This window comes from Crinia signifera, chromosome 6, assembly GCF_055691185.1.
Source record: "Crinia signifera chromosome 6, ASM5569118v1, whole genome shotgun sequence".
NCBI classification, from domain to species: Eukaryota; Metazoa; Chordata; class Amphibia; order Anura; family Myobatrachidae; genus Crinia; species Crinia signifera.
The window spans coordinates 174472152-174485967 of NC_139222.1; the positions used below are offsets into that span (position 1 = coordinate 174472152).

General features: G+C 45.2%; 1 protein-coding gene across 1 annotated transcript in view; it reads left to right on the top strand.

Moving 5' to 3' along the window:
• The window catches only part of CEP95 (centrosomal protein 95), a 37979-nt gene extending 29179 nt beyond the window's left edge, over positions 1 to 8800 (top strand). Inside the window, exons 15-21 of the mRNA XM_083148169.1 lie at positions 5680 to 5803; positions 5900 to 6069; positions 7302 to 7376; positions 7619 to 7771; positions 7951 to 8097; positions 8187 to 8258; positions 8342 to 8800. Coding sequence (XP_083004295.1) covers positions 5680 to 5803; positions 5900 to 6069; positions 7302 to 7376; positions 7619 to 7771; positions 7951 to 8097; positions 8187 to 8258; positions 8342 to 8518 — 918 coding nt within the window. The 3' untranslated portion in view covers positions 8519 to 8800. The remainder of the gene's footprint in view (positions 1 to 5679; positions 5804 to 5899; positions 6070 to 7301; positions 7377 to 7618; positions 7772 to 7950; positions 8098 to 8186; positions 8259 to 8341) is intronic.
• Positions 8801 to 13816: the final 5016 nt, after the last annotated feature.

Genomic DNA, 13816 nt, shown 5'->3' on the forward strand with positions numbered 1-13816 from the left:
ATTGAGACTGTCAGAAGAACATCTGAAGAGAAAAGTATGTGGATTGAGACTGTCAGAAGAAATACCTATAGCACCTGCGGAAGAAGCTCAAACCTCACAAACCAGTTCATGCCTTTGGGGTGTTTTTGATACAGAAGTTGGCAAAGTTGTTGCAGTACAGAATCCAGTGGCTGCGGGTATTCTAGAGCTGGACAGATATATGGACCAACCCATTTTACAGAGGAGTGCTGATCCACTACTTTGGTGGAATGAGAGAAAAGAAATCTATCCAAGACTTTTTCAACTGGCAAAGAGGCGATTGTGTATTATGGCCTCTTCTGTTCCCTGCGAGAGAAGTTTTTCAAAAGCAGGGCAAATACTTACAGAGAGAATAAATAGACTCCCAACATCTAAAGTTGCACAAATCCTCTTTCTAAATCATAATCTGAAAATTTTAGTTTTGTTCAAGTGGACATTTTTCTCCTATTTAAGACAAGTATATGTATAATTTATTTTTTCTGTTAGGTTTTTTTGTTCTACTGTTCTAGTTAATACAATATGATGTACCAGTAATGCATAATAGTAGTGGTATAGTAAGAATTGCTTATACTGTATTTGTCCAAGTCTGTTATATTATTGAGGTGTACACAGATAGCTTCTGGCATCTGGACCTTTGTTACACAATATGTTACAACTGTTAAAATACACTTTTATTTCAACCTGCTGCAATATTTTCTTTTAATTCAACCTTAAATAATTAGAAAAATTATGACTCATCTGTGGGGTAATATACTAAGGTGGTTCTATATAGAAGTGGAGGTCAGATTATACCTTTTTAGCTCCTTCTAGAAGATAATAGCTAGAATCTGAGTGGTTGCTATGGGCAACATCTCCCCTTCTATAGAACGTGTATGTGTGTGTGTGTGTGTGTGTGTTTATATACTCATAAGTCAGTATATCCGATCTCAGCTGCCACAGGTGGCAGTGCTGAGCTCAGACATAGGGCAGTATTTAATGAGAAATTTCGCCGTGTGCAGCGAATCCTGTTTAGGATTCGCTCCACACTCGCTGTGTTCCGGAGGGCTGGCTGCCACTCGCTCTCTCTGTATTCAATGTCGGAGGGGCGAGTAGCCCCTCGCGGCGAATCTTAACCCCTGCAGCGGATGAGGGTCCGCGGCAGGGAGCCGTGGGACGGTGGCAGGCAGGGAGATTGAAGTCTCCCTGCCTGCCCCAGAACGTATGTGGGGGGGAGGTGGGCTCCCCGGGGCCCGGGCAGCACAAGCTGCCCCCCCCCCCCCCCCAGAGCCAGCAGGGGACCGGGTATATTCACTGCTCCCGATCATGCATATGTAATGATCAGGTGCAGTGAATATATGAATATCTAATGAGCGGCTCGGCTCCCGGCCCCCTGCTGGCTGCTCTGTGTACAAAAAAAAAAAACTTTTTTAATGAAATATATATTCACTAGGTGATTCATCGCGCCCTACGGGCGCTCTTCACACCGTCGTAAGGGGCTGCGCCCCCTTAATTTGTGAACGTTTGTATATGAGAAATATGGTTAGAATTGTATGAAAGATGCCCTGTATTGCAACTTAGGTGTCCGTGAATCACGGGAGGGGGGGTCGCGGAGGGTGCCGCGAATTGCAGGAGGGGGGGTCGCGGGGGGTGCCGCGAATTGCAGGAGGGGGGGTTGTGGGGGGTGGATGCTGCGAATCGCGGGAGGGGAGGGATTGCAGAGAATCGCGGGAGGGGGGTCGCGGGGTGGGTTGCCGCAAATCGCGGGAGGGGGGTTACGGGGGCGGGGGTTGCGGCGAATCATGGTAGGGGGGGTCGCGGGGGGTGTGCCGTGAATCACGGGAGGGGGGGTTACGGGGGCGGGGGTTGCGGCGAATCATGGTAGGGGGGGTCGCGGGGGGTGTGCCGTGAATCACGGGAGGGGGGGTCACGGGGTGGGGTGCCGAGAATCGCGGGGGGGTGTGTGTGTGCCGTGAATCGTGGGAGTGGGGGGGTGTGACGCGAATCGCCACAAGAAAAAATCAACACAGAAAGGTCAACACATGTAAATGTTGACATAAGTGTGGCACTTCATTGGTGTCCATGTCGACATATGAGAATGAATATGAAAACATTCAAAAAATGAAATAAATCTTCAAAAACTCATGTCAACCTTTTTCATTGTCGACCATAGCCGTGCCAGTGTTTTGCATGTGCCATTTAATCCTGGGGCTGCCGCGAATCGCGGGGGGTGCCGCGATTTGCGGGAGGGGGGGTTGCGGGGGGTGGGTACCGCGAATCGCGGGAGAGCGGGGTTCATGGGGGTTCCGGTGGGGGGTTGCCGCGAATTGCGGGAGGGGGGGGGGGCGGGGGGGTGCTGCGAATCGCCGGAGGGGGGGTTGCGGGGGGTGTGACGCGAATCGCCACAAGAAAAAAAATCAACACAGAAAGGTCAACACATGTAAATGTTGACATAAGTGTGGCACTTTATTGGTGTCCATGTCGACACATGAGAATGAATATGAAAATATTCAAAAAATGACAAAAAAACTTTAAAAACTCATGTCAACCTTTTTCATTGTCGACCATAGCCATGTCAGTGTTTTCCATGTGCAATTTAATTCTGGAGCTGCCGCGAATCACGGGGGGGTGCCACGAATTGCGGGAGGGGGGGTCGCGGGGGTGGGTGCCGCGAATCGCGGGAGGGCGGGGTTCACAGGGGTTCCGGTGGGGGGCTGCCGCGAATTGCGGGAGGTGGGGGGGTCACGGGGGGTGCCGCGAATCGCGGGAGGGGGGGTTGCGGGGGGGTGTGACTCGAATCGCCACAAGAAAAAATCAACACAGAAAGGTCAACACATGTAAATGTTGACATAAGTGTGCCACTTCATTGGTGTCCATGTCGACACATGACAATGAATATGAAAAAATTAAAAATAAATCTTCAAAAACTCATGTCAACCTTTTTCATTATCGACCATAGCCATGTCAGTGTTTTGCATGTGCCATTTAATCCTGGGGCTACTGCGAATTGCGGGGGGGGGGGGGGGGGGGCTGCCGCGAATCGCGGGAGGGGGGTCGCAGGGGGGGTGCCGCCAATCGTGCAAGGGGGGGTCGCGGGGGGTTCTTTTTGCCGCGAATCGCGTGAGGGAGGTCGCGGGGGGGGGTGTTTTTTCCGCGAATCGGGGGGGGGGGTCACGGGGGAGGGTTTGCCGCGATTCGCGGGAGGGGGGGGTCGCGGGGGGGTGGTGGTTATGCCGCGAATTGCGGGAGGGGTCGTGGGGGGGTTCTTTTTGCAGCGAATCGCGGGAGGGGGGGTCGCGGGGGTGTTTTTGCTGCGAATCGCGGTAGGGGGGGTCGCGGGGGAGCGGGTGTTTTTGCCGCGAATCGCGGGAGGGGGGGGGGGGGGCGCAGGGGGGGGAGGTTTTGCCGCAAATCGCGGGAGGGGGGCGCTCACCTGGTGGCTGTGGAGTAGCAGTGCTGGGCAACATGGGAAGGCAGTGGGTGTCTGGCACTGTCTGTGGGCTCACTGGTAGGGTTCTCTGTCACATACCTCCCAACATGAACCTCTCCCGGAGGGACACAATGCTCTGTTTCTAGACTTCCCCTTAATGTATGATTGCCATCACCTGTTTTAAACAGGTTAATTTCTCAGAAAGGTGTTCAGCACAGATGAAGGCAATCACACATTAAGAGGAAAGTCCAGGAACAGAGCGTTATAGACACAGACACCCACTTTGAGTGACAGATGTAGCCAAATATATAGGAGATGTGCTATAAGCACATGAATAAAAATAGCATGCCCCTTCTCAGAATAAAATTCCTGATTTTTTTTTTTTTTACACCAAAATTAAAACAAAAAACCTTTTTTATTTAAAAAGTTCACATTCCACTTCTCCATGAAAAGATGGAGAATTGCTACACGGAGAGACACGGCGAAAATCACTCAGAAAAACGGCGATAAGTGCACGTTGAATAGGGTTGCTCGCTTTTTGAGAGCAAAAGTCTCCATCCAACGTGAGAAAAGCACAAACTCGCCATAAAACATGGCGACTTTTTTCTCATTGAATACTGCCCATGGTCTGGACTCTGCGGATCCAAATGAACTACATTGTCCTGATGATCATGAGTCCTGCAAATAGTTCAGTAGTTCAATTAGTTCACTGATTCCTACAGATCCCTGAACTAATCTCTGACTATACAGCCATAATAAGTCTGCACATTACCTCTGAGCTACCATGTGTGGCACTGCTGTGCTCCGGCATATGTATTGTGTGTATGAAGCAGAACTATGCTGCCATGCTTCCTTCCCCCAGTCACAAGCTACGCTCCTTATCAGCCAAAGACACAGTGCTGGGTGCTGCATGTTATATACTGTAGCTCTGTTTACTCCACAAGACAAAGATGGGTATGTATGAACCTTCATAATACATAAAGTGGAGCAGTTGCCCCTAGCAACCAATCAGCTTCTGTTACATCTTATGTGGGGTACACACCACGACGACCCGCTCACGATGCACATTGTGAGCGGGTCGTCAGTGTTTCTTCAGACCCACTCACGATGATGCGGGAGGGCACGACCCACTCACGATGTGCACCGTAAGCGGGTCCGATCCGATGGCGACCCGCACACGGCTGTATGGTCGTTCTTCAGATCCTACCTGCTGCAGGTAGGATCTGAATACCGACCGACCTGCGGGACCGCGCATCGGATCGGTATCGGTCCTCACCAGGACAGAAAAGGGCCCAATCACCACACTATCTACATCCAATTGGTCAGAATTGGATCTAGATTGATGGGATCGGACCCCTGTCATCCTGGTGTGTACCCAGCATAAGACTGTGCAAGATAAATGACAGAAGCTGACTGGTTACTTTGCAAACTCACTACTTTATCTCTAAGGTCAGTTACATGGGGCAAAGGTACATGTTTTTTTCTAATTACTGTATATTAAAAGCAGAAAAAAAGTGACCCTACATTACTCTGAATTTGGGTATTTTACTCGCATATAATGGGATTAATATTGCAGAGAAACAATAAACATGTCACTATAAGGGTGCTGGATAACTTATTTTCTAAAATAATCTGATTTATTAAACATATCTGATATATATATATATATATATATATATATATATATATATATATATATATATATATATATATATATATATATATATATATATATATGATTCTTACAAGACTAGAACTCCTACAATCAGCTAGTATTACAAATGCCTGCTCTGTGTGTAATAGTCTACATTAGTTATTCTAGTTCCATTCACTCCTCTGAGTCTCTAAGTCAGGGAGTGAATAATGAACTAGATTAATTAGATTTCCCATCACTACCCCATCACTATGTCTGACTGACATGATAAATCTATTCAAAATAATAATCCAACCTAAATCTATTGCAGCATTCCCCCGTTTATAAGCCCAAGCATGTTTTTTAGATAATTCACATTGTACTATCCCTTTTTGTAATAGGTGCTAGTAAAAATTCTAATTCTAGCATTCCTAAACCCAAGGGAGAGGGTGGCCTGGTCTTATCTGTGCGCAGATCTCTGCCTTCAGCTTAGTACATAAAACTGATGGTTTACGTACTAATCTGAATCAAGACCTAATGGAGTGGACAATTTTTATGTTCAAAATGTGATCTCAGATCTTTTGGTTTGGCTTCAATGGCTAATCTATACTTTTTCCTAAAGGAACAAGAGTTCAAAGAAAATATTTTTAAAAAGCCTCAGAAAAAATCTCATGAGAAGGTTTATTCAGCGCAGATCCCCAAAGCAAAGCAATGGACCCCAAACTGCAATAAGCTGTCAGAACGGAGTAAGTCAAGTTGCTTAAGTTGACTGACATTCACATGCATGTTAGTCTAGTAAATAAAGAGCTTGTGGTATCTTTTTTTTTTTTTTTTTTTTACAGTGAAGGTCAAAGAAAATGAATTATTGCCTCTTCTGCTGGACGAGTTCCCACACATGCAGATCTCGCCACACACTCTAACCACAATGTGGAAGGGGCAGCTTGCACAGGTGGAGCAGCTTGCCAGGGCTAGCCAAGAGGACGATCGGAGTGAGCGAAAACTGCACAAAGAGGTAATGAGTCACTTTACATCAGTGCTTGATCTTATTGCGGGTGAGTCATTCAATAACTCCTGTATTCTTGTTGGCAAAGGTCTCATTCAGACTGGATCGTAAAGCAAACCTTTTGTCTACACATTCCATTTGCCCCACCTGCAGTGCAACATGGTTTTGTCCATTAGAGAGTTGGATTTTGGCAAGTTATTTTGTTTCTGTGCAGGGTAACTACTGGCTGCTTTACTTTTACACTGCCATTTAGATTTCAGTTTGAACACACCTCACCCAAATCTAATGGTGCCCATACACCGGTCCAATTTTAGCCTATTTCCATCCGATTCAGACTGATCGGACCAATATATCTGATGAAAACTGGCCAAATTAGAGGCATTTTAAACCTTATCAGATCCGATGCACGTTCCCGATCAAATCCTGGAGAGCTTATTTGTAGCACATAAGATAAATCTGGATTGCATGTGCAACTTCCCGAGGGTACTTTAACGTGCAATAAATGACATGTAAAAAATGAGGCATCAAGTGCCAACTCTGATGGAGCCTTCCCGGGGAGCTGCCAGGGGAGATTAAGGGAAAACTGGTCCGACTTGTGCCGACATGGGCATGTATGGACACCTTTTAATCTTTCTGCTCATGTTAAATTTGCCCTGTGCAAGTCTGCAAACGACTTGCAAAAATATTGCCGGCCAAATGCAAATCCATATGCAACTCACCTTTAATGATTTTTCCAGTCTGTGCAAGTGTGTGTAACTCTGACCCTTCAACATCTCTGTGACAGAGACGGGCTGATCAAGTCCAGAAATGACATCACACACCCTTGCTGAAACTGCTTGGGTATGCTTGCATTTTTTACTGACACACTCAGAAAATGGCCGGTTACCAACCCCCAAAGGGCCATCCGTTAAGTTGCGTGGGGACTTGCGAAAAAAATAATCGCAATTTGGCCTTTCATATGCGCGCTACAATCCATTGTCCAATAATCGATCGCATTGCGAATTTATACAACAGCAATCCACACTGAATAACTCCCATTGTTTTGTCCATTATACAAAAGGTGCTGTACAATCCAGTCTGAATTAGGCCCAAATATTCGACTTCTTCTACAGCACTGAGTGGCTCTTATTGGAATGACCGAAAAGCTGCTGCTATCCTCAGCACCTTTGCCTACAAGACCAAATCCCATTTGTTACAGTACATAACTTTCATTGTCTATACTCTCTCTTGTTTATCCTTAGGTAGACGAAGCTCACAAGAAGCATGACCTCCTTGTAGATATCATCCAGCGTGAGCAAGGGCAAAACCAGCGACTGGTGAGTACAAGCTCCATGGCCGTTCCAGCCTTAGCAAGAGATGTCTGTTCTGTGACAAGATTGGTCTTCTCTGTAAATAGCTATAGATATATTAGGCTGTAAATCTGACCTATCTGAATCCTAATGGTCCAGGTCAAATGCATTGCATCCGCTCCAGACGTAAATGTTTACTTGTAGACTTTGGTGTGAAAGGGATGTACACCTTTACCCAATCTAATGCTAAACATTTCTTGCGGTCACAGAAAGACTTCAAAGAGCGCATCCGCCTGCAGAAGTCTGCTCACAGTAAAATGAGAGAGAATCGGCAGCAGGTGGCTCGAGCAAAGAGATACTATGAGGATTACCACGTGCAGCTACGAGCTAAACTCATGAGAGCAAGAACCAGAGAAGAGCGGGTAGGTGCTGCACTACAACACTCTGCTTAAAGGGCCTCGGCATTTGAGAAAGTTGTGATTCAACAGAACCTGATACGTTTCCTTTGTCAATTTCATAACATTACTTCAGTGTTAATGGATAATTCTGGAAGGTTGATTAGGGCAAGACAAATATTGAATACTGTGATCTCCTACTTAAGATCTTTAAGAAGCTGTTTGAGGAAGGCCTAGCTCTACAGAAGCAGAGGCTGCGTGACCTGCGTTCATATACTAAGGAGCAGCGAGAGGAGCAGAGGAAGAGACACAAAGATGAACTCGAGTCCATGGAAAATTATTACAAAGATCAGGTAAGTTCGAAGCCAATGTTACGATCAGTCTACAGCCAACTGCTGTTCTTATTTATGATCCCTGTTCACTCTCCTTGCTGTCTGCTTAGTTCTCCATGTTGGCGGAAGCAGTGACCCAGGAGAGGCAAGAAATTCAAGCACAGGAGCAAGTGCAGTCAAAGGTGAGTGTCCATCCCAATTCTCCCAAGAAGCACTAAGTTTCACACAACGCTTTGGTGTATGTGTCACACTGTTCATTTTTCAGACTCTTCATAAGATGAAGCGAGAACTGCGGGCAAAAATGGAAAAGGAGATCCAGGAATTGCAGGAGATGATTATAAAAACAGATGAAGATGCTTACTTCCGAGAGCTTGAGGCAGAGCGCCTGAAGAAGAGGCTCCAGATGGCATCTTTCCAGTACAGCAAGAGCCACTGCCTGTAATAGCTCTCTAGGAGGGAGATGGCAAAATCCTGTGTGCCTCTAACTGTTATATGTGACTATCCTAGAAAACCGAAGATATTAACCTTTGCACTGACAGAGGCCTGAAACACTATGCAGAGTTTAACTGCTGCTGTGCCACATAATTCCTCATTACTGTACAAGTTTGTCTGTGTAACATATCTTTGTTTCATGCAGGTGATGCTCAGTCAGGGTCTAGGTCTGTGACTGCTCAGAAATGCGTGTATGGAGCGCTGTTTTTTTTTTTTTTTCTTTTTTAACGCAGACAGAAACCAGTGGCCATGGCCGATGATTATTTGATCAAAGTATTGCCCTCAAAACAGAATTTCATGTGGCCAAATTCAGGAGTGCCTTAAATGTTTCATTTTAAATCCCTATGCTGCAAATTATGTTTGTAATACCTGGAAAATGCGTATCGATTCACATTATTTATTAGGGTTTTAACTTATTTTAAAAAAGGTTTTTATTTGAAACAAAAGTAAAAGAAAAAAAAAAGACATTGAGTTTCTTGGAAATATATTTTGCAGCTTCTTTCAAACCTTTGCAAAAATAAGTATTGTTGGTTACAAATGACTTTGCTTTCTTGTACAAAAAGTTTGGGGTCACCCAGAAAATTGTGTTTTTACATGAAAACTGATGTATTTATCAAATGAGTTACAAAATGAATAGAACAAGGTTCTAGTCAAGACATTGGCAAGGTTAGAAATAATGACTTATTTTAAATAATAATTTTGTCCAAGAATGCTTCTTTTACAGCAATTGCAGATCTTTGGATTCTAGCTGTTTTATTTGTTAAGGCTATCTGAAGAAATGTCACCTCACACTTCCCGAAGCACCTCCTACAAGTTGGATTGGCTTGATGGTCACTTCTTGTGTACCATACAGTCAAGATGCTTCCACAGCAGCTTAATGAAAGTCTGGTGTTTGTGCTGGCCACTCCATTACAGACAGAATACCCACTGCCTGTTTCTTCCCTAAATAGTTCTTGCATAATTTGGAGGTGTGCTTTGGGTCATTGTCCTGTTGGAGGAAATTAGCCCCAATCAAGAGCTGTCTGCAGGGTATGGCATGGTGTAGCAAAATGGAGTGATAGCTTTCCTTATTCAAAATCCCTTTTACAACTATCTCACTTTACCAGCACCAAAGCAGCCACAGACCATCACATTACCTTCACCATGCTTGACAGATTGTGTCAGGCACTTTTCTAGCATCTTTTCACTTGTTCTGTGTCTCACAAATGTTCTGTGTGATCCCAACACCTCAAACTTTGATTTCTCTGTCCATGACACTTTTTCCCCCAACCTTCCGGTGTCCTTTTGGCCATATTAATATATTCCTTTTATTGGCCAGTCTCAGATATGGCTTTTTCTTTGTCACTCTAAATTTCCGAAGTCTCCTTTGCCGTGTAGACGTTGACACTGGAGTTTAGTGGGTACCATTTAATTAAGCTGCCAGTTGAGGACCTGTGAGGCATCTATTTCTCAAACAAGAGAATCTAATGTACTTGTCGTCTTGTTCAGTTGTGAATTAGGGTCTCCTACTTCTCTTTCTACTCTGTGTAGAGCCTGTTTGTGCTATTCTCTGAAGGGAACAGTAAACACCATTGTAGGAAATGTTCAGATTTTTGGCAATGTCTCACATGGAATAGCCTTGATGTCTAAGAATAGACTGTCAAGTTTTACGTGAAAGTTATTTTTCTTGCCATTTTTCAGAGTATAATCAAACCCACACGCCAGACACTCCATTGGCTCAATTGAAAGACTGTTTATAACTTCTCTAAAAAGCAAACCTGTTCTCAGCTGTGCTTAATTAATTGCACAAAGGTTTTGTAGTCTTCCATTATCTTCAAAAGCGATTAGTAAATACAATGTACCATTAGCACACTGGAGTGAGAGTTGCTGGATATACAGCTATGTAGATATTTCTTTTAAAACCAGACGTTTGTTAATGTGGTAAATGACTATACCAGCTGCAATGTATATAGCGTGTGTAACTGATTGTTATCTTCTTTGAGAAAAACAGTACTTTTCTTTAAACAATAAGGACATTTCTAAGTGACCCCAAACTTTTGAACAGTGTCTATAGCTATAGACCTGTACTAAATCCTGGACCGATGTGAGGAAGTTTCGAACCCAGGCTGGTTCTGGCAGAGGCTGGGAACTGAAGAAATCCGATCCACAGCAGGAACTGAGGCCAGAGAGGGCTGTACAGGGGTCCTGGCCACCACCAACTGTGTGGCAAGCTATCTCATAGCAGATGAGAGAGATGGCAGCCTGTCTGGTTTGGCCTATGGAACAGACTCAGACAAACCAGAATGGTCCTGTTCAAGGGATGAAAAATTTTCCTTGCAATTAGTGCAAGTATATGCTCGCAGCATAAAAGCAGACCTATCACCCGAGGGTTTAGCCCTCGATCCCTTGGAAGACATAATGTCTGGCAGCCCAACAAGCCCTGGCTGGAAAAAGCTGCAGGGTGCCCACAGATATCCGTTGTAAGTGGAGAACAAGGCCTTGGACAGTTTCTGTTTAGAAAGTGAAAGTTACTTTACAGAAAAAATATAAGCAAAAGGGAGGAACATACACTCTGTACTCACACTAAAATAGTGTGGTATCAAGCGTATCAAACCTGGTCCTGGACTCAACGAGGGGTTACAGGTAGCAGGAGGCCAGGGTGCACTTCTCTGTAGCAGCTGCGAGGCAGTAATGGTGCCCAGAAGCTGAGGAGGGGGTGTAGAGAAGTGAGCCTCGAGGTGGGAGGACCTATGAAAGTCACCACATGGGGACTCTAATGGCCACCCAGCCCACCTAAATCCCCGGTGGTCTAGTGGATGCTTTGCAATAACAGGGCGCCGCTGCCAGGATCACCGAGGATGACACCCCTCCGATGATTCACCACACGTAAGTAGTCTTCCTTTCGTCAATAATGACTTCATTAATGGAACAATAACATATCTATAATGCAAACATTTCACTTAGTATATATTCAAAAAAAAGTATAATTTTAAAGTACTTCACAATAGAACATATTAGATAGTAGTGTATAGTAGGAATAATTGAGACATAGGCCCTTATTCTGGTTGGTGCGGTAATATCCGCGTGCGTTCGTGCCGCCGATGTTTTGTGTCTGCGCATGTGCAGAGGCGTCTCTGCGCATGTGCGAGCGGGGCGTACGGCCAAATCCCGCATGAAATGTGAACACTCCGAACAGGGGGTGGAGAGGGGTGTGAAGGGCTATTTGGGCTCATTACCATATGCATACGCCCCGCGTTTCATGGGCGTTCCCATGCAAATGCTGGGCGTACGTATGGTAATGCGGCCGTGACGCACGTGTAGGGGGTGGACATATGACATTGCCGGATGTCAGCTGCCCGCCCAGATCCCTGCTTTTGCACGGAAAAATGTCCGTGTGGTCTGAGGTTGTGGGAGCTGGCGGACCACTCGGTCCTGCATTCGATGGTCTGCGACCATTAATTGATGGGGGAGGTTCCCTGAGATGGAGGAGGCGTATTCCGTGAAAAATACACGTGCGGTCCGTTCGGCCAGCTTCTTACCGCGTACGGACGGAGTTGGCGATCCGTATGGAAGGCGGGGTTTCGCACACACGGTCCTGGCCGCATATTCGGATCCGGCCGCACCGATCAGAATAAGGGCCATAGAGAGAACAAAACAATAAAGGAGAGGTGGTGGTGGAATAAACAAGAGCCAATTGACATAAAGGGAGGGGTATACCTTCCATCAAAAAAAGGTTTACTTTATTTTTATGTACGAATGTCCCTTTATGTCACTTGGCTCTTGTTTATTCCACCATCACCTCTCCTTTATTGTTTTATTTATTAACAGTTTCTTTTATAGCGAACACATATTCCGCAGTGCTTTACAGGGTATATTTGAACATTCACATCAGTCCCTGCTCCGGTGGAGCTTACAATCTATATTCCATACCACATGTACATGCACACATTCTAGGTGTTAATTTTGTTGGAATCCAATTGACCTACCAGTTTTTTGTGGGGGATTGTGGGAGGAAACAAGTACCCGGAGTAAACACACACAAACTCCGCACAGTTGAAACGAACCCACGACCTCAGCGCTGTGAAGCCGTAATGCTAACCATTACACCATTCTATGTCTCAGTTATTCTTGCTTGGATTTTGCTATGTACCCTTGATTGAGGATCAACTTTTATATTCTGTACCAACATCCGAAGAAACAAATATATACGCCCTTTGGATGAACGTCTTTGCTTACTTCACTGAAAATTGTGGACTTTCTTTCCTGAATTGTATGGTTTAAATCAGGGGTAGCCAACTCCAGTCCTAGTGAGCTACCAACAGTTAATGTTTTCCAGCTTGCAGGTGCACAGGTGCTCTCATTACTCACTGACACATTTTAAAGATCCACAGGTGGAGCTAATTACTTCACTTGTGATTCTGTGAGATCTGGAAAACATTAAAGCCCCGTACACACGGGGAGATATATTGCTCAGTTTCTCCTTTTCATCAGCGACCAGAGATGGTTGCTGATGAAAGGAAACCTCTGCCGGCGGTGCCACAAGCTCCTGCGACCAGCGATTAGAATGGGGCTGAAAACGGGAGCGCGCACCCGGCGATTTATCGCAGGGGCACACTCCCATCACTGGCAATATGGTCTCCTGCGACCATATTTCCAGCGATTTCAGACCCTATCGCCCCCGTGTGTACACAGCTTAACTGTTGGTAGCTCTTGAGGACTGGAGTTGGCTACCCCAGAGCTAGACAATAGTAAAAATGTGATCAAAATACATCCAGTAGTTTTTGCATGATGCCAAACAAACATTTTGGATTTTTGTTGGTCTTTAGTTCTTACACTGTGATTAAAAGATTGAGGGCCCAGTATCTGACATGTATAAGTAGTCTTTACTTAAACCAGATGCTGTTATATCGACATCTGGTTGACCCCATGTGTCCACCAACCCGCTGGCCAGACCATTCTCTGGTGTGTAGGCTATGCCAACTGAAAATCTGCTTCCCATTTCTCCACCCCCTAATAGGATCACTGCGGAGGTTGCGGGAACATTATTTTCTGCCTAGTTCACTATCCTCGTTGTTTCCTCCATTGATTGGGGGCTCTTTGTACCATGCTGATGGTTCCTGTTTTCCACTGCTATGATATCTTACAGAATATATATATATATATATATATATATATATATATATATATATATATAGGGAAACTTTGGAGGGATACGCACTCAGTGAGGATTTTTATAGAGCCATAGGCGGGTGCCAGCCATGTAGATAAT